The sequence below is a fragment of the Aulostomus chinensis genome, chromosome 13 (assembly GCF_037954235.1).
Source record: "Aulostomus chinensis isolate RoL2024-O1b breed Wild chromosome 13, RoL_Achi_v1.0, whole genome shotgun sequence".
Taxonomy (NCBI): Eukaryota; Metazoa; Chordata; class Actinopteri; order Syngnathiformes; family Aulostomidae; genus Aulostomus; species Aulostomus chinensis.
In genome coordinates, this window is record NC_141332.1 from 17,524,757 (window position 1) to 17,543,379 (window position 18,623).

The 18,623-nt window shown below is 42.2% G+C and overlaps 4 protein-coding genes across 5 annotated transcripts; 3 read left to right on the top strand and 1 right to left on the bottom strand.

Annotated features, from left to right (window-relative positions):
- Positions 1-505: 505 nt before the first annotated feature.
- On the top strand, positions 506-6,340 carry pola2 (polymerase (DNA directed), alpha 2). Its single transcript, XM_086221723.1, has 18 exons — positions 506-889; positions 1,192-1,316; positions 1,496-1,584; positions 1,691-1,748; positions 2,127-2,236; positions 2,345-2,544; positions 2,616-2,704; positions 3,036-3,188; positions 3,660-3,722; positions 3,863-3,914; positions 4,122-4,246; positions 4,362-4,400; positions 4,527-4,600; positions 5,025-5,133; positions 5,271-5,377; positions 5,451-5,507; positions 5,599-5,725; positions 5,808-6,340. Exons 1-18 carry the CDS (start codon positions 805-807, stop codon positions 5,958-5,960), a joined length of 1,815 nt encoding a protein of 604 aa, XP_086077849.1. The 5' UTR covers positions 506-804; the 3' UTR covers positions 5,961-6,340.
- LOC147251220 (uncharacterized) lies at positions 6,053-9,691 on the bottom strand. Of its 2 annotated transcripts, none has more exons than XM_086221721.1 (11): positions 9,428-9,691; positions 9,261-9,308; positions 9,006-9,159; positions 8,649-8,762; positions 8,376-8,463; positions 7,828-8,250; positions 7,575-7,704; positions 6,625-7,410; positions 6,419-6,559; positions 6,302-6,333; positions 6,053-6,215 (listed from the first exon to the last, which is right to left on the bottom strand). In XM_086221721.1, exons 1-11 carry the CDS (start codon positions 9,532-9,534, stop codon positions 6,115-6,117), a joined length of 2,124 nt encoding a protein of 707 aa, XP_086077847.1. In that variant the 5' UTR covers positions 9,535-9,691; the 3' UTR covers positions 6,053-6,114. The 2 variants fall into 2 exon arrangements, with proteins under 2 accessions (XP_086077847.1, XP_086077848.1); XM_086221722.1 differs by having other exon boundaries at positions 9,006-9,188; positions 9,428-9,459.
- Positions 9,692-10,323: 632 nt separating this feature from the next.
- On the top strand, positions 10,324-13,812 carry zdhhc24 (zDHHC palmitoyltransferase 24). Its single transcript, XM_086221727.1, has 3 exons — positions 10,324-10,901; positions 11,553-11,830; positions 12,074-13,812. The coding sequence occupies exons 1-3, from the start codon at positions 10,597-10,599 to the stop codon at positions 12,364-12,366; spliced, it is 876 nt and encodes a 291-aa protein (XP_086077853.1). The 5' UTR covers positions 10,324-10,596; the 3' UTR covers positions 12,367-13,812.
- A 429-nt stretch (positions 13,813-14,241) lies between these two features.
- On the top strand, positions 14,242-18,481 carry LOC147251222 (uncharacterized). The gene is made up of 12 exons (XM_086221726.1): positions 14,242-14,438; positions 15,031-15,085; positions 15,191-15,349; positions 15,928-16,039; positions 16,514-16,564; positions 16,733-16,810; positions 16,903-16,959; positions 17,037-17,096; positions 17,255-17,319; positions 17,412-17,550; positions 17,687-17,745; positions 17,824-18,481. Coding segments are annotated over exons 2-12 (981 nt in total). The 5' UTR covers positions 14,242-14,438; positions 15,031-15,083; the 3' UTR covers positions 18,023-18,481.
- Positions 18,482-18,623: the final 142 nt, after the last annotated feature.

The following is an 18,623-nucleotide window of genomic DNA, read 5'->3' on the forward strand; positions in this document are numbered from 1 at the left end:
GGAAACATCTGGACAGAAATTTCTCTTCTCCAAAACTTTATGTTTCTATACTGTCTAATGTACACACTTCCAGTAATGTTCTGTTTGTTTTGGAGTTGTTTTATTTTTCCTTTTTCCAAAATGCATCTCTACCAAAAAACAGTATATAGTTAAAAAGAAAACAAAAAAGTTAAATTGACCTACTTAAAATTTTGTTTGTTTTCATAAAATGATCATTCAGCAGCAATCAAAATTTAAAGTTTGCCAGAGTGATACTTAGACATAAAAGTTACAACACTAATAACTGGCAGCAGCCAGCTGGTTTGAACATTCATCATAGAGATTACAGAGGTATTAATATTGAATATTAATATAAAGAAACAGTGAATTAAATGGTAATATATAACATTATAACAATGTTAATATAAAACGTAATAAACCTGGCAAAGTGGTTCACCAGGCGAGTTTTCTTTTGCGTTTAATCTGTGCTTCATTCCCCGAAGCAGCAGGTGGCGGTAATGCGCCTTGAACGCGGATGTCCTCCGCAGTGTGAAGAAGGAAGGAAAAGGAAGAATAGCGACAGTAGTTTTCGCGGTAAAATGAAACGGGATATCGACCGTACTTATAGAGAGTTATTGTACGGTTTAACATAACTATTCGCGGGTCCCCGAACTTAAACATATTACGAGTAAGAGAATCTACTGGTTGTTGTGATGAAACGAGTGGAAAGCTAAAGTTAGCCGCTAAGCGTCTTCATAACATTGGACTTACTCTTCAGTCGCTCCTTGAGGCAACGGAACATTAGACAAAAAAAGAAAGAAAACAATGTCAGCGGTGACAACAGAAAGCTTGCTATCAGAGCTGGAAATGTTTGACATTCCCTGCCAAGATGACTCCGTCCTGGACAAGAGTACGTATCTAAGCTAAATTTCAGTAAGCACATGCTAATGTTAGCTTAATTACTGAGCACAATAGCGGTGTAACTATCCAAGATGTACGGCACAATATCATGTCTGGTCTGTCCTATGTGACCTGTAACCTCATTGTTAGTGCTCACGCAAGTACTATATGCCAAGCTGAAGTTTCCTCCGCCTCTCACTTGCAATATAATGTAGTAACCCTGGTATTATATTCGTGATGCCTTCATGTATATCATTATATCATTCCTTGTCTGCTCTGCTTCATGTTCCTCCTATTTCTTTTGTCCCTCAGTGGTGGAGCAGTGTATTTGTTACAGGATTCAGGCAGATGAGATGGTGCTGGAGTGGGTGGCCCACAGTACCACGAAAAATGGACTAAAACTCACCGTGGACAACCTGGAACAGTTTGAACACGAGGTGACCAGAAGGCTGAATTGACATTTTCTAAATAGCTGGCGATATATAAGAATATTGTATTTGTGGGTTTTGTATCATCTGGATTATATCACTGCTGTGGTTTAGATGGCGCTCTCTTCTGTCAGTCTTTTAGAGGTAAGTATGTTTCTATTGAGCGTGTGTCCATTATGTCTTGGCAGGTGTTAAACAAGAGGAATAAATCCAAACACAGCTCCAAAAGAGAGGAGACTCGAAAAAAACCCAGAGACTTCCACTCACTGCAGGACTTGTATCCTTTACAGAAATCACCTTTACATGAAATGGTCACTAATAGCTCTTGTTCAATATATTTGTTAACTAATATGTTACAGGCCTTGACATATTTTTTTGCCCAGAATAAAAGCTGAGGAAGAAGAGGAAACCCTACTGGACTCCTACTCCACTCCTGCTAAGGTAGAGTTTCACTACAACTTCTGACTTTATGTTTTCTAAACTACTGAACAGCTTCATGTTGTAGTTCGGTGGCGTGTTTAATCCACAGGGTTTCTTTGGAGGTTTTGGTATCAAGGGCTGTTTGATTACAGAGAAAAAAAAAATCACCTGTCTTATCTTTTTGTTGATCAGTGGTTCTTTCTGTCTTTCAATCACAAAACAAGAGCATTCAAACATAACATGAAAAATTATTGTTTTATCTCAGATACCATTTTTTTCATGATCGCTTGCAGTGATTGATTGTCCGGTGCTTCTGGCTGCTTAGCTTGCCCTCTTAGTTATTGTCTCAGCTTGGTCGCTGACTTGTCTTCCTGACTACCTGCATGTGTGTTTGTTCAGGGCTCTCAGAAACGAGCACTCGCCACTCCAGAGAACCCTCATTCAAAGAGGAGTGCTGCTCTGTTGGCCAGTCCGGGCCTGCTGTTGTCTCCTGCCACTTTCTCCCCCAGGTAAGAAGCATCACACAGCCACGCCCCATTTACACCTAGTGTTCAACTGTACCTGTTGTACATGCAATCATTCCAAAATCTGCTTTTATTCCAAACACACTCTCTTAGTGCAACCCCCTCCCAGAAGTACAGCCAACGTGGAGGGAAGGGAGAAGTGGTGGTCACGTTTGGTGCTGTGCAGGGCACCCGCTGGGTGGGCAGGAAGGCTCCTGGTGTAGGTGTCCAGCTGGAGATGCTGCAAGGGCCAGAAGACACGCTCCGCTGCAGCTACAAATACATGTTCCAGAGGCTGCGGGATGTTCAAAATGGTAAGAACCTGTCAGTGAACATATAAAACAACCAGCACAGACTTCCTGGTTACATATTTCATCTTCCCCAGTGTTGACGGAGAAGATCGAGGAGCTGGGAGAGGGCCTCCGCTCTCACTTCAACATCGAAGAGTTCTCCCCCGTCTCTCTGCCAGCACAGGTGCAGTAGCACCACTGTCGTTCAACACTGCACATTGTGGGAGTTTTAAATGTGGGAAGTCCAAAAGTTTGGGAAAAGTTCTTATTTTATCATCTCAAAACCTCTCAGTCAAAGTTCATATTTCCATCCTGACAGTATATAGATTTAGAAAGTTTCTTGTCCCGAAAGAAATGGATTTTTAGTTTTCCTGACAAGAAAATGTAGAAACTATCGATCCATACAAGCAAATGTTATTTGTATGTGTTATTATCTCTATAGTTTAAGTTTTTGTTGTTGTTTGTTTCGAACATATGTGACGGAGCCACATGATGCTGTTTGTCTCCAATTGTAGGACAGCATAACAGTTGTGGGTCAGGTGTGCTGCGACAGTAATGGAAAGTTGAATGCGCAGTCAGTCCTGTTAGAGACGGGACCAGAGCAAGGTGGTCAGCAGGTCCCTGTTGACCTATCCGAGCTCAAAGAGTATTCTCTCTTTCCTGGTCAGGTGAGTTCAAGGCAACGTCATCCACATAAAGATCAAACCACAATCTATTTCTATTTATAAATCTATTTATCTTCATCTATCAATTTTATTAGTTAAAATTTATATCCAATGGCCAGAATATATTGATGACATGATTGATGAACACTCACAGTGGTGGTCACTCCTTTGCCTGTGCACTGAAGTGTGTGCTGCAGGTTATATAACCACCAAAAGTAACAGAGCATGCCAAGGACCTGGCCTGAAGACTCAGCCGGCGTCTGACCGAGAACTCTAACAGCAACCATAGAAGAATTCACAACTATTAAGCTAAACTGTCCCGTTCAGATTGTATACAAGTGCTTCTGCTTCAGGTCCTAGTTTTTCTTCATCTGACTGCATAAATGGAAATGTCTGGCACAGATTGTGCATTTTCGAGCTGCTTTTTTGCATACTTGTGTGAGCGTTCAGATTGTCCCCCCCATCTGTCCCCAGGTGGTGGTGATGGAGGGGATGAACACAACAGGAAGGAAACTGATGGCTTCTAAACTCTTTGAGGTCAGCTGCAAGTTAACCAGTGAAGAAAACCAATAATATTGAATTATTTTTTAAAGAGAATTTGACTTAAAATGTGACAGACCTAACCAGAGCGGTTTCGATTTTAAAGGGGTCTTTATTGGTATTTATGTCTTTTTCAGGGATTCCCTCTGCCCTTCTACTCAGCTGATGTGAAAATGGAGATGGATGAAGGTGAGACACGATGATGTCGGCTCTGCTGTAATGGGTATTTTGCCTCCTTTCTCTACTGCTCACTCACATTCCCTCTGTAACTCGTAAACTGTCTCACAAAGGCCTGTAAGAAGTTCTGTCTTGTTTTTTGGGGGGGGGGGGGGCAGCTTTGTGTGGCAGCCATATTGGATCATTCATTCTTACATGCCTAAAACTTATCTGATACAGCATCAGAGCCAGTTAGCGTGCTTGTGGCCTGCGGACCGTACTCTCCTTCTGACAGCCTGACCTTTGACCCTCTCCTGGACCTCATCAACGTCATTGTCAGGGATCGTCCGGATGTCTGCTTGCTGGTAAATTCTCTCTTCTTTTTTTTTGCTGCATCGCATCACCGCATCGTCCTGACTACAAATATGTCAGAAGATGAACAGAACAGAAAGTCACCTCCCCTTCTTCCCTCCTCTCTAGCTTGGCCCGTTTGTGGACTCCAAACATGAACAAGTTGAGGTAAGTTCAACTACAGCTTGAGAAAACACTCTTGATGGTGAACTAATGTGTTGTCCAAAATACTTGAGGGTTAAATCGGAGTTTGACTGCATGAATCCTGTTTGCCCTCTGTTTCCCTTCAAACAGAAAGCCCAGGTGACTGAGACCTTTGAGGCCATTTTCACAAGATGTATTGAAAGCATCGTGGATGGCACCAAAACGTAAGCATACAAGTGTCTCATTTAGAAGATATTACTTTGAGTTGATGACACTGTTGACGAAAGGGGTAGAACGTGACCTTGTGTTTGAGACAAATAAAGAGAATGTTTGAGCCACAAGCTTTGTGACATCGAGCCCTTCAGGTGTGACAAATTTGTAGGCCAACCAGGAAGTTAGCAATCGCTGTGTCTTCCCTCGACCTAAAATTATGACTGAAAATACTAAAAAATATTTATGAGATCTGCATGTTTTGTCCAGTTAGCATTTACCTCAGAACTTATTTATGGCATTTAGCTGAGAACCCACTGACTTGTCAGACATGGGAACCAGATCTTCATCACTCCTAATTTATTTGACAGTTTTAGGCTCTGTTAGCATTTCGCTCAAAGCTCCAGCCATAAGCACAGAATGTTTCCTTCTGCCCAGCGTCGGCTGTCCTCTGGTGTTCGTGCCTTCCCAGAGAGACATCCACCATCACTTCATCTACCCGCAGCCTCCCTTCACCCTGCCAAGCCTCAGCAAAGACCAGGCCCAGGTCGGTCGTGAGTGCAGCCTGTTTGCTGTACTGTCTTCTCTTTTCAGTGTCTGACTGAGTCATTGAAGAGACCTGTGAGGTTTGCTCAATATTCACAAATAATGATCAGTTTTGCGTAAATGTCATCTTCTCTGTAGCGCGTGACCCTGGTCCCCGACCCCTGCACCCTGCTGATCGACGGGGTGACAGTTGGCGTGACGTCCACTGACATCTTGTTTCATATGGGTGCAGAGGAGATCAGCTAGTAAGAAACGAAAGTTGAGGAATTCTGTAATGGTCTTGTCACCTTTATGAGATGGTACTTGCTTGTGTTGCAGTGGTACTGGATCAGACCGGTTCTCTCGTATACTGAAGCACATGTTGACCCAGAGGAGGTACGAGGACGAAGGCTCAGAAGAAGAGATGTAGTCTTATTTTAACTTCCCCACCATTGATGGCCTCTATGCTTGTGTTTGAACTTTTCAGTTTCTACCCACTGTACCCGCCTGTCGAGGATGTAAACATGGACTATGAGAAATTCCAAAGCTTCGGCCAGATGTTTATCACCCCAGATGTGCTCATCGTTCCCTCCGAGCTGCGCTACTTTGTTAAGGTACAGAGTTCCCATTCAGGAAATTAGGACTGGGTTTGAATACACCACGACTTGATAAAAACTTCATCTTTTCCGTCCACAGGATGTGATTGGCTGTGTATGTGTCAATCCTGGACGTCTGACCAAAGGCCAAGTGGGTGGGACTTATAGTAGGCTGCTCATTCAACGCAGCGCCTCATCAGATGACCAGAAGAGAACAAGTCCCTGTTTGGCTGCTCAGGTGGTCAAGATCTAACAGACCCATTGGATTTCTCTGCTGAAATGCTTGTGTATCATATGTAAAAATAAAAATAGAACTTGCTGTGTTGTTGAAACCAAACAGCTCATTGGTTTATTTTATACTACAAGCACAGCTGGTAAATGATGTTAGGTCATCCGTATAGGAAAAATCAGTCATAAAAATGGTCAAAGTCGTCAGCGTCACTTTGAGCATCGTTGTTGGTCGGCCTGTTGGGCTCCACTTGAAAAATCTTCATGTTGCTACCAGTGGCTGGAGGATAAATGTAGCATGAGTCAGAATTTAATCGGGTTTCTAGAACATTTTGTGTAGAATGATGACTCGTGTAGTTGTTGTACCTTTGGCTTTCTCCTCACTTCTCAGGTTTTCTCTAAAAACATTAAAACAACACAGTTTCAAGATGAGTTGTGATGCCGGATGCATTCATAGATTCACCAATAAAAGCAGCTTCTTACTCCTGCGTCTGTGCTGGAGGGGCAAGGAGATGCTCGATATCTTCATCACCAAATTCATTTGACTCCTCATCAGATGTTCTACTCCCGTCCATCCCTTCCTCCTGAGATTGTACCTCAGGAATAACGGGCATCTTTGATGGCCTGCAAACACGACGCGTTAAGTTCATGTTCGTCAGGAAATGTGTCTATCGTCATCTTTATTTTACCTGCTCCTTGGTGCAATGATGCCGTCCTCCGAATCTTCTTCCTCCTCTGGTTCTCCAGCTTTGTCGCTCTTCTCTGCCCCACTGTCATCTTCCTCTTCATCAGACCCCCCCTCCTCAACCTCATCCTCACTTCCTTCACTCACCTCCTCATCCACCTCTTCATCATGAGATGAATCCTGTTTTCTGCTCTCTTCAACTTTATCAATCTGCTCTTCATCATCCTCCTGCTCCTCATCTGACTCCTCCACCATCTCCTCCTCCTCTGTTGTAGTCTTTGCGGCAGAAACATCCTCCTCCACGTCTCTTTCTTTTTGGCTTTCATCTGTCTGCTCTTTTTCCTCATCACTACCATCTTCTTCATCTTCACCTCCCTGTTCTTCCTCATACTCTTTTTCCTCCACAACCTTTTCACCTGCACTGCTTCCCTCAGAACTGTTAGTCTCCTGCTCCTCATCATCACTCCCTGACAATCCTGACTCATCCTTCTTCTCCGATTTATTTAAAGGACTTGCCTCATCTCCACCCCTAGATTCATCCATCAGCCTCTCCGAGTCCTCACTGGTAGACTGACTCTCCTGACTGAGACTTTCTCGCTCGTCTCCCTCGCTCCTGCTCCTTTCCTTTGTCGTCTGCTCCATCTTTGGTGATTCCACAGCCGGCCCCCTGATCTTCCTCCTCATCCTCCTACTGCTGCTGCTGTCTTTCTCTGATGATGAGGTTTCACTTTGGGAGGTTTGAACCCCTGCTGCCGCGGCAATGACAATGGTGCTGGAAGTCCTTGATGATCTAATATAGACAGGGATGAGGACGTTTGGACAAAACAAAGAAAGGTGTCGCTGTTATAATTACACACATCCAAAAATCTCCCTTTTGCTGGTAGATAGAACAGGTAACGCATTTAACACACATCAGAGCAGTGTGTGAGGTCCATAATGATGCTAATGTCTTACTCCTGCGAACTGCATCTTTCTCTCTCTGAGGAGGGTGGTCTTCCACTCTTCTTCTTCTTCTTCTCTTCTCTCGCTTGGATGGAATCCCTGTCGCTCTCACTGCTTTCTGCACAGCCACTGGACAGACGGACTACGTAACCATACACAAGCATACAGAGGGTAAATAAAAAAAAAAAAAAAAAGATTAAACATGCATATGGAGAAAAACTGCGTTTTGCTTGGTTGCCAGTGAATGTTCACCTACTGTTCCCACCTGGTTTAGTGTCCAACTCCTGGGATAAATGAGTTCTCCTGTGTCCACCACCATTGCCTCTGGATGAGCTGGATGTTGTGCTCCTATCCACTCCTTCAGCCTCCAACACTCCCCTCTCAGGAGGAGCCTCCTCCATGCAGCGATGACTTATCTGAACCTCATTGTCTGAAGCCTCCCCAGCTGCACCAGACATCCACGAAGAGGGGTAGTCAGGCTGACCAGAGACCCAGGCTGAGGGATTCTGCCACAGGTGGGGAAGACCAAGCGGGAAGAGGGACTGAGGGATTTGAGAGGAACTGTCAGGTTGAAGGGGAAATGGAGCTGTGTTTGTCAGCCAGGAAGAGCGAATGTAGGAAGGGAGAGAATCGCCATCACGACTGTTTGACTGACGTGCAGCAACTGTCTGTGGTTTTGTGGTAGAACCTGTAGATAGAGATGCATGTTATTATGTAAATGTGTAATTACAACAGTTCCCCAGTCAAAATGTTTGAAAAAAAAATTGAAATTCAAACAAATCCCTCTTAAACCCACTGATAAAATGAACAAACCACGCAAAAGTGAAGGCTGCTCTCCGAGAGACTTTGTTACATGTTCTTCTGTATTTTTCAGACAGGTCTCCAAATAGTCCTCTACCCTCTGTCCAAGAGAGACATTGCTTTATCATTCTGATAAGCCTGCATGGCACTATAAAACCACATATATTAGTAAATATCGTCTCCATAACAATGTTGCAAAAATTAATGTCAGTCATACTTTTACGCTGCAATTCTGATAATCAATCATTCATTCTAAAATAAATAGTAAGAAAAAGTTTTCTTTGCCTGCATAGTGTGGAAAGAGGCATTTTGTACTGTCCTCTGAGCAGCTTGTTTTTTTCCCTTGAGTTGCCGCTGCCAGTGGGGGGCGCTCTCCTCCAGGTACCGCTCATACTCCATCTGCAGGGGTCAAAAGTCAATATGTAACTTCAGTTTCAGTCCCCACTTACACAAAATACCTTAAATTTGAAACTTACATTTTCCCTGTGAATATGGTCACTAAGGACCTTTTAGTAGCATATAAATGAAATCTTTAACCACTAAAAGTTCATATGAGGGGTTTCTCTTAAAAGGTCTGGGCTCATGGGTTCACACTGAAGGCGAGCAATGGTTTCTGTGTGTTATACATGTATGTGTAACTACCCGGATAGTTTTCATGGCAGCAGTTTGAACCATCATCATTCTCAGTGTCTCTTGAGCTTCTTCAAACTGCTGCAGCAGCTGCCTGTTGTAATGTTGGGCTGCACGCTCTCTGTCCCTCAGCTTCTGCAAGCGCTGATGCAGATGCATCACCCTGCTGCAGGAGTCACACAGACACAGACGGTACTAAGACGTACAGTGATTTAATGATTCTGACAACTACATATAGCATGCAGTGATGCCTGTCTGTTTACTCACACATGTGGGTTCCTCTGGTGTATAAAGTCATTTTGCAATGCCGCCGACCTATTGACACAGAGAGAGAGAGGAGTGGTGAGGCATAAAACATCATTTGATAAACCCACACCCAGAATGAAGAGAAAAACTCAGGACTGACACTATTTCACCAGGATAAATGGATTTACCTCTTTTTTAGACTTTGCTGTCTATGATTTGCAAAAGTGTTGAAAGTGTCTGTGTTTGTGCCGGTCAAATGCACAAGAGACAGTAAATTCTCTTTGGATGCAGCCATGACAGCAGGATTTCAGTCCACTCAGAGATTAACAGGGATTATGGTTTACTCTTTCTTTGAGGGGGAGGAGCAGAGATTTGGTGCCACACATGGGCTCAGCGATGAGATGTGATGGTCAGTTTTTACAGATAACAACGATATCCAAAGATTCACTTAATTCCTCCTCTCTTTCAAAAAATGTGTTGACAGGCAACTCACATATAAAACAACCAAGAGAGACAGAATGTGTAATATACAATAATCTTACTGTTTCAGGGGCTTTTCTCTTTCAGGATTTTCTAATGGAGATTAATAAAGTATCTATCTATCTATCTATCTATCTATCTATCTATCTATCTATCTATCTATCTATCTATCTATCTATCTGATTAAGGCAAATCCCCTTGCAAAGCAGAAGAAGACAACAGTAATACAAAGTGAAGTAACATTTATGCTGTGATTCTGGTCAATAATTATTAACCATGATTCCATTTCAAGCTAATGAACACACTGTGTCATGATCTTGCTGACTGAATGTGATAGTTAAGGTTTTATTTTGAAATCATTTAATATTTACTCATCTTCAGAAGTCTAAAACATGAATTACATATCTACATAAAACATTAAACTGAGAAAAAACAAACTATATCTATGAAAAGATGTTAACCTCTACTTTTTTAGTTTTACATGGAAATAAGCTACTAATTTAACTGATACGCAGTGTTGAGTGGAACCATCTGTTGAGGAACCAATGCTCCACGCGATCACTCAGGACCGTTTTCAGACGCTCATCCGGACGTGACGGTAAGACTTCCGCCTCAGTGTTCGGTCCGAACATTACAGAGTTTGGAGAGAGAAGGGCATATTCGCCTGTCATTTATATTTCACCTCTTTGTTTTCAGCCATTTGGTTCATAGATATATCATCTATTAAAGATACGTTTGAGGTCGCGTAGGTCTGTGCTACAAAGCTAATGGAACGGTCGTTAGCTAACTAAGTTAAACGACGGTGGCGTCTGTCAAACCAGTCCTTCCACTGAGCAGCTTTGATTCAAAGAACTCTGGGGAGTGGCGGGCAGAAGTCATGGCGAGTTATGCCAGTAAAATATTCTGGAAGGTCGACAGGATATGTCAACCCCTCCCCGTGCTCCTCAACACTTTCCTGGTCTTCTCTATAACCGGGGAGGTGAGCTACCTAGTACTGGTCGAGGCTCCACTGGAAGCGGACCAGAAGAAGACGACGTGGTCCACCTGGTGGAAGGTGGTTCACCTCCTGGCTCAGTATTTCATGCTGGGAAACATCTGCTGGAATGCCCTGCTCTTTGTCAGCACCAGCCCCAGCATAAAGGGGGTGTTTCTGGGAGGAGAGGGCATGGGACAGGGATGGAGGTGAGGAGAAAGTGGATGAAAATAATATGAATTCTCGTATTGTCAACGAAGAGGCTTTAAACTAAAACATGTTTAAGTTTGTTAACTTGGATGCAGCAGATGTTCTTCTCCTAGTACACATAGTTTGACTGCTAGTTTCATTCATTTATTTTACATGGCATGAAAGAAACAAGACATCACGGCTTCTGTGTCATGTGACGTGGGATTCCAAGTCCATACCCTTACCTTAAGACTGTACTGGATGATTTTTTTTTTTTTTTTAAATTTTTAAAAATTCTGGTTCTTGTGTTTTTTATGATTATTTGAATGAAAAATTTGTCTGGATTTTTTTCTAAAGAGCTTCCGTGTCATGGGACTAAAGGACTCCAAATAACTAACAGAGTTGCAAGGTCACATTATGTGGAAACTATTAAGAAAATGTTGCATAGTTTTCCATTTTCTATGATAATTATTCCTTGTTCTGTCTATTTGCAATCATATCCACTGGCAGACAATATTGTTGCATAAATGACAGAATATGAGTGAGTGCCAAATGTTCTTTTCCATTGACTCAGAAAATAACTTTGATTATTATTGTCAGCCAATTTGAAAAGTAATTTAGGACATCTGTTCGTATATAATCATTACTGTTTTTTTTTTTCCATCTCTCAGGTACTGTTACACATGTGAGACACACACTCCTCCACGTTGTTCACACTGCTATGACTGCAACGTGTGTGTGCTCCGACGGGACCACCACTGTGTGTTTTTTGGCCAGTGTGTGGGTTTTCGTAACTACCGCTTCTTCCTGAGCTGTTTGTTCTTCATGTGGTCTGGGCTGCTGTACGCCTCGCTGATGAACGCCGAGGTCTTCATTGTCATACTGAAGGAGGGCGTGACGGTGCACAGCGTCCTGCTGCTGCTGATCCCCTGGATCATGCTTGTTTCTGGTACGTAGAGGGACGTTTGTGGCTGGACGGCATCAGAAGAAGTTTGCCTGGACACAAGAATGAACTGATGAGATTTGTGGTCGAGTGTCCCCTCAGAAAGTGGGATTTCAGGCCCGTTAATGCAATCTCTGAAGAATGATTTCTCTTGTTCGTGATCAGATAGAGCCCAGGCAGATACCTGCTTCTATTTGAAATATTGATTCCCTCCTTGTGATCTAATTTATGGTACCTTCCCTCTCCCAGGCCAGGTCTCAGCACGTGCCTTCGCCTTTGCCTTCATTGCTGACACATGCGTCGTGGGCTTCCTGTTGGTCTCTGCCTTTTTCTTCTTCCACCTCTTCCTAATGTTTCGAGGACAGACCACCAGGGAATGGTACTCATCCCGCCGACCGTACAGCCTGGGACTCCGGGGCAACTTGCATCACACTTTGGGCATGCGCTGGTACCTTTGCTGGCTCTGCCCACTCATCCCTTCACCTCTTCCTGGGGATGGGATCAACTTCCAGGTCACGGGATCACTGGAGCCTGTGCGTTAACAGCTGAGACCCTGAGTTTGAGCGTCTACTTTGATGGGGATGGGGATGGGTAATGGGTTTCGGGGCCGCATCAAGGCAAATCACCTCTGTTAAAGAAGGGGTAGCTTGGGAGTGAAGATGCAGGAATAATATGTGGTTGTCGGGGGTGTTAATAGGTAACTGCTTACCAGCATCTTTAGACTTTACTGCACTGGGACAAAGAAATACGGGTTGATTATTGTGAGAGGACACTGACCTTTGACCCACGAAATACATTTTGGTTAAATATTCTGAGACAGCTTTCAGAATGTACACGGAGAAATACATTGTTTTAACATGAATACGAAGCATTGAAAGTATATGTTTAAAGGTACAATTTGTAGCTGATCTGAACAACACTTCACATTTCATATTCCAAGCCAGTAGGGGGCAGCACATGATCAGGAAGTTCATTGTGAAAAAAACAAGGAAATGCTAACTTCTTTAGCATGAGCACAGAAGAAACTCTCTTATTCGGATATGGTCACTGAGGCTGCTCAGCTACTGGACACTTCCAGGTTCTAGAGAGTTGAGGTCAAAGCAATGCTACAACTTGGCCTCTTTGAGGAGCAGAGAGGTATTACAAGAGAAGCACTGAACATAATGTAGCTTAGTGAAGATAAAAATTCTTACAAATGGCACCTTTGAGGTCATTTTGTAAAGCGTATTTATTTATTGTGACAGAGATCTAATTTGACGCTCACCTTCAATCGCTGCGGAGAGCTCATGCAGTCATCACCGGGGTATTGGTGATTGTGCTTTTGCCAAATATGATAGTTCAAGGGGGAAAAAAGAAGACTGAGTCAATCTTGGTTAAATCCCAGGATTATAAAGCACGCTGTCAAGACTTCTGCTGCATCTTGTAGTTGCTTGGACTGTCAAATTTCCTAACTGCGATTTTCACTGTGACATCACACTCAGAGGGTTCACCATGATGTCTGTAATTATGATTACACGGGGAAGCCGACGGAAACTGGCCGTTTTTGTAGCTTACATACAAATACTATGTAATTAGGTGAACACATTATTTAAAGTTGGACTATGCGAACAGCCTTTCTTTATATTTCGTATCTAATCGCCCATGTCAGTCAGCGGCGACTGCTGATCCTTCAAGTATATAACAACCTGGGCTGTAATGACTCGAGCAACAAGTCTTGCAGAATTTAACAGCAACTCAACTGGTTACCTCATGAAGTCTCTGTTTAATAGAACTTTTTTTTAACAATTTTAATATTCCTGGCCTTAAAATGCAGTGATAAACTACACGTGTTTGTTTTCCAGATTATCTTGTTCGCCTTTTTACATGAACTTTATAGCCAACGACAGCCAAACATATAAGTACACAATGCCACATCAGTTTGTTTTTTTTCTTTTACATACCATTTCATACTGGGTCACATATTTTAATCTTTGATGTTATCTTGTGAAATTGCTTTAATAAATGATTTTGTTTCATTTTGATGACTCTAGATTTTGCATGTTGTGATGACAATTAAAGTTTGAAAGTGATTTCTTGCAATTTGAGTAATTTCAAACATGAACATATTAAAGGTAGCAGCAGAGATCAGTGATAATCAGACACACTTGTTTATAACATGCTAAGCAAAGTACATTCACCCAAGTATTGTACAGTAGTACTAGTAGTGGAATATGTGTATTTCCATTTTCACTATTTCCAACTTTTTAAGAGGAAAATAACTACTTCTCAAAATATATTTGTGGTACAACTTCTAAGACAAGTGATTAATACAAAAAAAATTAAATACAGTGATAAAAATGAAAACCAGTTTTTCCACCTGGTGTCTGATTGGAAGTACATGTCTATTACGGTAAAAAAAAAAAAAAAAAAAAGCTCATTCACACTCTAGCTAACTGTCCTACAGTTGCAAGGTTATATTGATTTGTCATTTACTTTCTCCGCTTATGAATGTTACTATAATGGCAATAACGCCTTTCAAGTGGATTTAATATATTTTCAGTTGTTGTTTTAAATCTGTTTAGGCCGTGACACACTCGTCATTTCGAGCGTAATTGCCAAGCACCGCAAAATTTAGGTAAGTTGTTCACCTCTATGCTTCATGTGGTTAGCTTATGGAATACGATGATGTCAGTTTGTTTTGTCCAAATCTGGTGTTTAAACAGTCCAAAAATATTGAAGAGACTTCGTTACTTTATTTGAATGAACTACAGTATTAACAGCCAGTCTGTTATGCTAAATCAACCAGAGGTGATGCTAAGCTAGCTATTTTAAGACCTCACAGTGGAGGGCCATCACACTCGGTGATTTACGGTGATCATTTTGCCATAATATTTCATCCACTCAAAGTATTTTTCAGGTGGATTCCCTAAAGTTAATCGTTTCTTACATGAATATCTGCAGCTTCAACATTTATTTAACTTGTAATATTAAAAAGCACACGTTGAAATGATGCCTAGAACCTCCCCTAAAAAAACACACACACACAAGTTGAAAAAAAACTGAAATTAAATTTTTTTATAAAACACTGCTTGACATGATTGATTTTTGGGCATTTTATTGACCAAACACATTGACCAGCCAAACTGTATATTCAGTCATGAAAATAATATTTGCAGTAACAGGTCACTGCTTCTAACTCTGGGTCGTATATGCATATGTATCTGTAGACCACTACCACCAGGGAGGAGTAGCTGGTAGATCAGAGGCCGCAGAGGAGAACATGTGAGCGATGCCCACTGGAAAATCCCACACAGACGACAACTGTAAAGTTGAGCAGCAGCAGTACACAAAGATGTTACTTGTCTGTGTGTGTCGGTGTGTGTGCAGGACACCAAAGGAGATGCTTGAGAAAATAACTGAGCTGGAATACAGCCGGAGTCAGCTGAAGCTCCTTAACGCTGAGATGAGGCACCTGCTTGATGTTGCAGATGATGAGTTGACAGCGCTGCGATCAGAGAACGCCGCTCACCGAAAACAAGTGAAAGCGTACGCAGTCACATGTTATTATTTTTATTTATTAGCAGAATGATGATCAGAAGTCACACTGCAACTGCAAGGATTTAAGATCTCTCATGAACACTCACCTCCTGTGCAGTAAAACTTTCTGATTCACTTTGGTTTGGTATCAAAATGGAATGAAATAAGTTCCATCTTGATGGTGTAACACTGCAGAGGTCGTATTGGACCCAGCACGTGATGCTCAAACTGGCACATCCGGGTCGTTTCTCTGCAAATTCAGAGAATCCACATCTAATTTCAATTCATGCTTAATTAATGCGACAATATCTACTGGATTATTTAGATCTTCGCCTCCATGTGAAGGATTTAAAGTCCTAACTGCACACTTTTATCTTCTTCCTATAATTGGTGTTCTCTCTGCAGCTCAGTCTGAAGAGCTGTGTTGTTCTTTGGCTTCATGGCATGACTGTTCACATTCTTGGTCCATTCTTGGAGGGTGGTGTGTAGATATTTGTTTTTGCGTGCGTGCGTGTGTGTGTGTGTGTGTGTGTGTGTGTGTGTGTGTGTGTGTGTGTGTGTGTGTGTGTGTGTGTGTGTGCGCGCAGCTTGGAGCAGATGGTTAGTGAAGCCCAGCAGGTGGAGGCGGAGCCCTGCAAGCGGCCCCTGGTGGATGACCCTGATGTACAGAGATGTAATGAAAAAAAGATGCAGAAACTGGTGGGTGGGTTTGACTGCGTTGATATGAAAATGTAACCACGAGGATATGACGATGTCACTTCGTCGCTACCTTTATTTGAGCTCCATCCTGTTAGCCTGAGTTGATACTGATTTTTTATGACAATATAAAATACTAACTTTACACATGATGATGAGCATATTTCCAAGGAGTTTGTTTGTAGCTGATACTATACTTGGATTTTGCCACCTTTCCAAAAAAAAAAAAAAAAAATTCCCAGAATTGAATTTTTTGTTATGGTATCAGAAGATTCTGTCACAAGCTTTTTAATTCAGGTTGTGCACGGTTGAGGATGCCATATTTTAACAGAGGACACGTCAGAGTTTGAAATTCTTGTTGCCTAAAAGACGCAAACATTCATTTGAGTATTCTTTGTCCAGAGGCGGGGTTCACCCTGGATGGGTCGCCCGTCTGGTGCAGAGTGAATATTCTTTGTGTTTTTCCTTTTCATGTAGGAGGAGGAATCCACCCTGATGAAGGAAGAAAATAAGCAGTTAACTGAAGAGGTATGGTGATGATCTCAGCAGTCGCAGTCACGTATCGCTGCTTCATCTGGTGTTGATTGGTTCGGATTACGTTTACAAGCACGTTGTCATCTTCACCTTACATTCTGAGCTGGATCAGAGCCTCTAGGGTATTATCTGTGTGTTATTTGTGGCCTTGTTGTGCTTCAGATAAAAAGCCTCCAGGAGCAAAGAGAGCAGGACAAGATCAACCTGAGCAAGTTCAGCGTTGCCCTGAACACCCTTGAGGTACCGACGTGTAGCAGCGTCTGCGTCTCTACTCACCTCACCAGCGCTGCAACAAGTCAGCTCATGACTTGTTATGTCTTTTGTTTCTTTAGTTTAGTTTGGAAGAGGCTCAAATCGGGCTGCAGCAAAAGGATGAGGTCATAAAACAAGTAGGTATTAAAAAGTTTTTCTCTTTCCCACTATGGTGAATATTATCTTCATTTTTCCATGTACGTGTTTGTTACAGAAAGACTTGCAATTGAAGCAAGCAGAGGAAACGGTAGAGGAGTGTTCCAACATCATGAAGGTAGGGATGGACGATGTTATGTTGGCTGTGAACCTAAAAATACCAACAACAACAAAAAAGAGGACTTTTGGTAAATCGCCATTTAAACAAAGCTTTACTCAAAATAAGATCTTAGTGTGAGGGTAAAAGTTCTGTCTGCTCATGGCTCTGTGCTGCAGGACCTCCGACTGACCAATCAGGAGCTGAGGAATCAGTTAGAGGAAAGACAGGATGAGGCTTCGTTGTAAGAAAAAAAACAAAACAGGAAACTGCACTAAGAAATGGCTGACTCTGAGTCAGGTGATTGCTCTCATCCTGTCTGTTGCTGGTTTCCAGTGCTATACTGAGCGACAGGATGGGAGACAAGGAAGGAGCACTTATTCTCCCCCCTCTGTCATTTGCTGAGGAAATCAAATGTCTGGCCTCCTCGGCTGAAGTGATGAGCAGCACGTCGTCCTCTACGGAACGGAGACATGTATGAACTCACTCTACGTGCTTAGAAATAGCAGAAATAGCATCTGTAATTGTATTGTAATTCCACGAGAGACCACTAGAGGGCACTGGATTGTCAGCGTCTTGGTGAAGTCTTGTATGTGAAACTGTGCGTGCAGGAGGGAATGGAGCCTGAGGAACAGCTGGGAAGTCTCTCAGTCACTCTTCAGACCAGCAGGTAAAGCTCTCAATTACACGTGGAAGATTTAACCATGAGTAGAAAGAGACTGCCATTTTTGTTCTTGGGTTCTTCTAGGTCTCCAAGTGATGTGGAGCCGATCGCCAAGAGCGTACGATTGTTTTTGCTGTGCGTTTTCATTCTCACTGTTTTTGTGGCGGCGGGAGGCTGCGCGGGACACTTGGACTGTTTTTCCATCAACGCCCTCTGGAGGAATGCAAACCTGATGCTCGAACCGTACTGCAGCATGCATTACAGAGCTCTACCTCCTGTGTGATCAGAACACCCCCAGTTCGAAACTCATCTCGCTGATTTTGATTTTGTGTTTGAATTTTGTCAGTTGACCAAAATTTTGTTCGATTTTCATACAAAAATCCTAGTTGATATTGGTAGAATTGTGAAGGATTTGAGTGCGGTTTCAATTCTGAAATCTGATGTTATTTCATTGTTGGTATTTGATTTGACATTCCAACTGTAAGAACAGCAAATGTGGGAAGTTGATATTAGAAATTACAGTTTAAAAAAAAAGGCATTCAATGTCAAATTCTAGCTATATTTGAGTATTTTGACTTTCAGAAAATGCACGGATGTGAAAGTACAGAGAAGAATATCAAACACAGCTGTAGATGTTTTTGTATGAAATATTAAAATTTAGATAAGTGTTGATACACAAAAACAAATCTGTCCCGCACGAAAGCCACATGTTGATTAACTTGCCAAAAATTAAATTGCTATAATTAGTACTTTCCTGGGGATGTCTTCTATTCTAAACACTTCAATGGGACTCAGTTTATTTCAAGTTTTTATGGATTTCATTTAATTCGCCAAAGTTTGTCACTGATAGATTTTTTTAAAAGATCATTGTTATTGTTATTATT

Coding starts and splice junctions, on each gene's coding strand:
- pola2 (XM_086221723.1), top strand. CDS start 805: ATGTCAGCGGTGACAACAGAAAGCTTGCTATCAGAGCTGGAAATGTTT. Junction 4,401..4,526: donor CCAAACATGAACAAGTTGAG/GTAAGTTCAACT, acceptor CCCTTCAAACAG/AAAGCCCAGGTGACTGAGAC. Junction 4,601..5,024: donor ATCGTGGATGGCACCAAAAC/GTAAGCATACAA, acceptor CCTTCTGCCCAG/CGTCGGCTGTCCTCTGGTGT.
- LOC147251220 (XM_086221721.1), bottom strand. CDS start 9,534: ATGGCTGCATCCAAAGAGAATTTACTGTCTCTTGTGCATTTGACCGGC. Junction 9,309..9,427: donor CAGCAAAGTCTAAAAAAGAG/GTAAATCCATTT, acceptor CTGTGTCAATAG/GTCGGCGGCATTGCAAAATG. Junction 6,216..6,301: donor AAGTGAGGAGAAAGCCAAAG/GTACAACAACTA, acceptor TTTATCCTCCAG/CCACTGGTAGCAACATGAAG.
- zdhhc24 (XM_086221727.1), top strand. CDS start 10,597: ATGGCGAGTTATGCCAGTAAAATATTCTGGAAGGTCGACAGGATATGT. Junction 10,902..11,552: donor GGCATGGGACAGGGATGGAG/GTGAGGAGAAAG, acceptor TCCATCTCTCAG/GTACTGTTACACATGTGAGA. Junction 11,831..12,073: donor CTGGATCATGCTTGTTTCTG/GTACGTAGAGGG, acceptor TCCCTCTCCCAG/GCCAGGTCTCAGCACGTGCC.
- LOC147251222 (XM_086221726.1), top strand. Junction 16,811..16,902: donor TTGCCCTGAACACCCTTGAG/GTACCGACGTGT, acceptor TTGTTTCTTTAG/TTTAGTTTGGAAGAGGCTCA. Junction 17,551..17,686: donor CCTCTACGGAACGGAGACAT/GTATGAACTCAC, acceptor CTGTGCGTGCAG/GAGGGAATGGAGCCTGAGGA.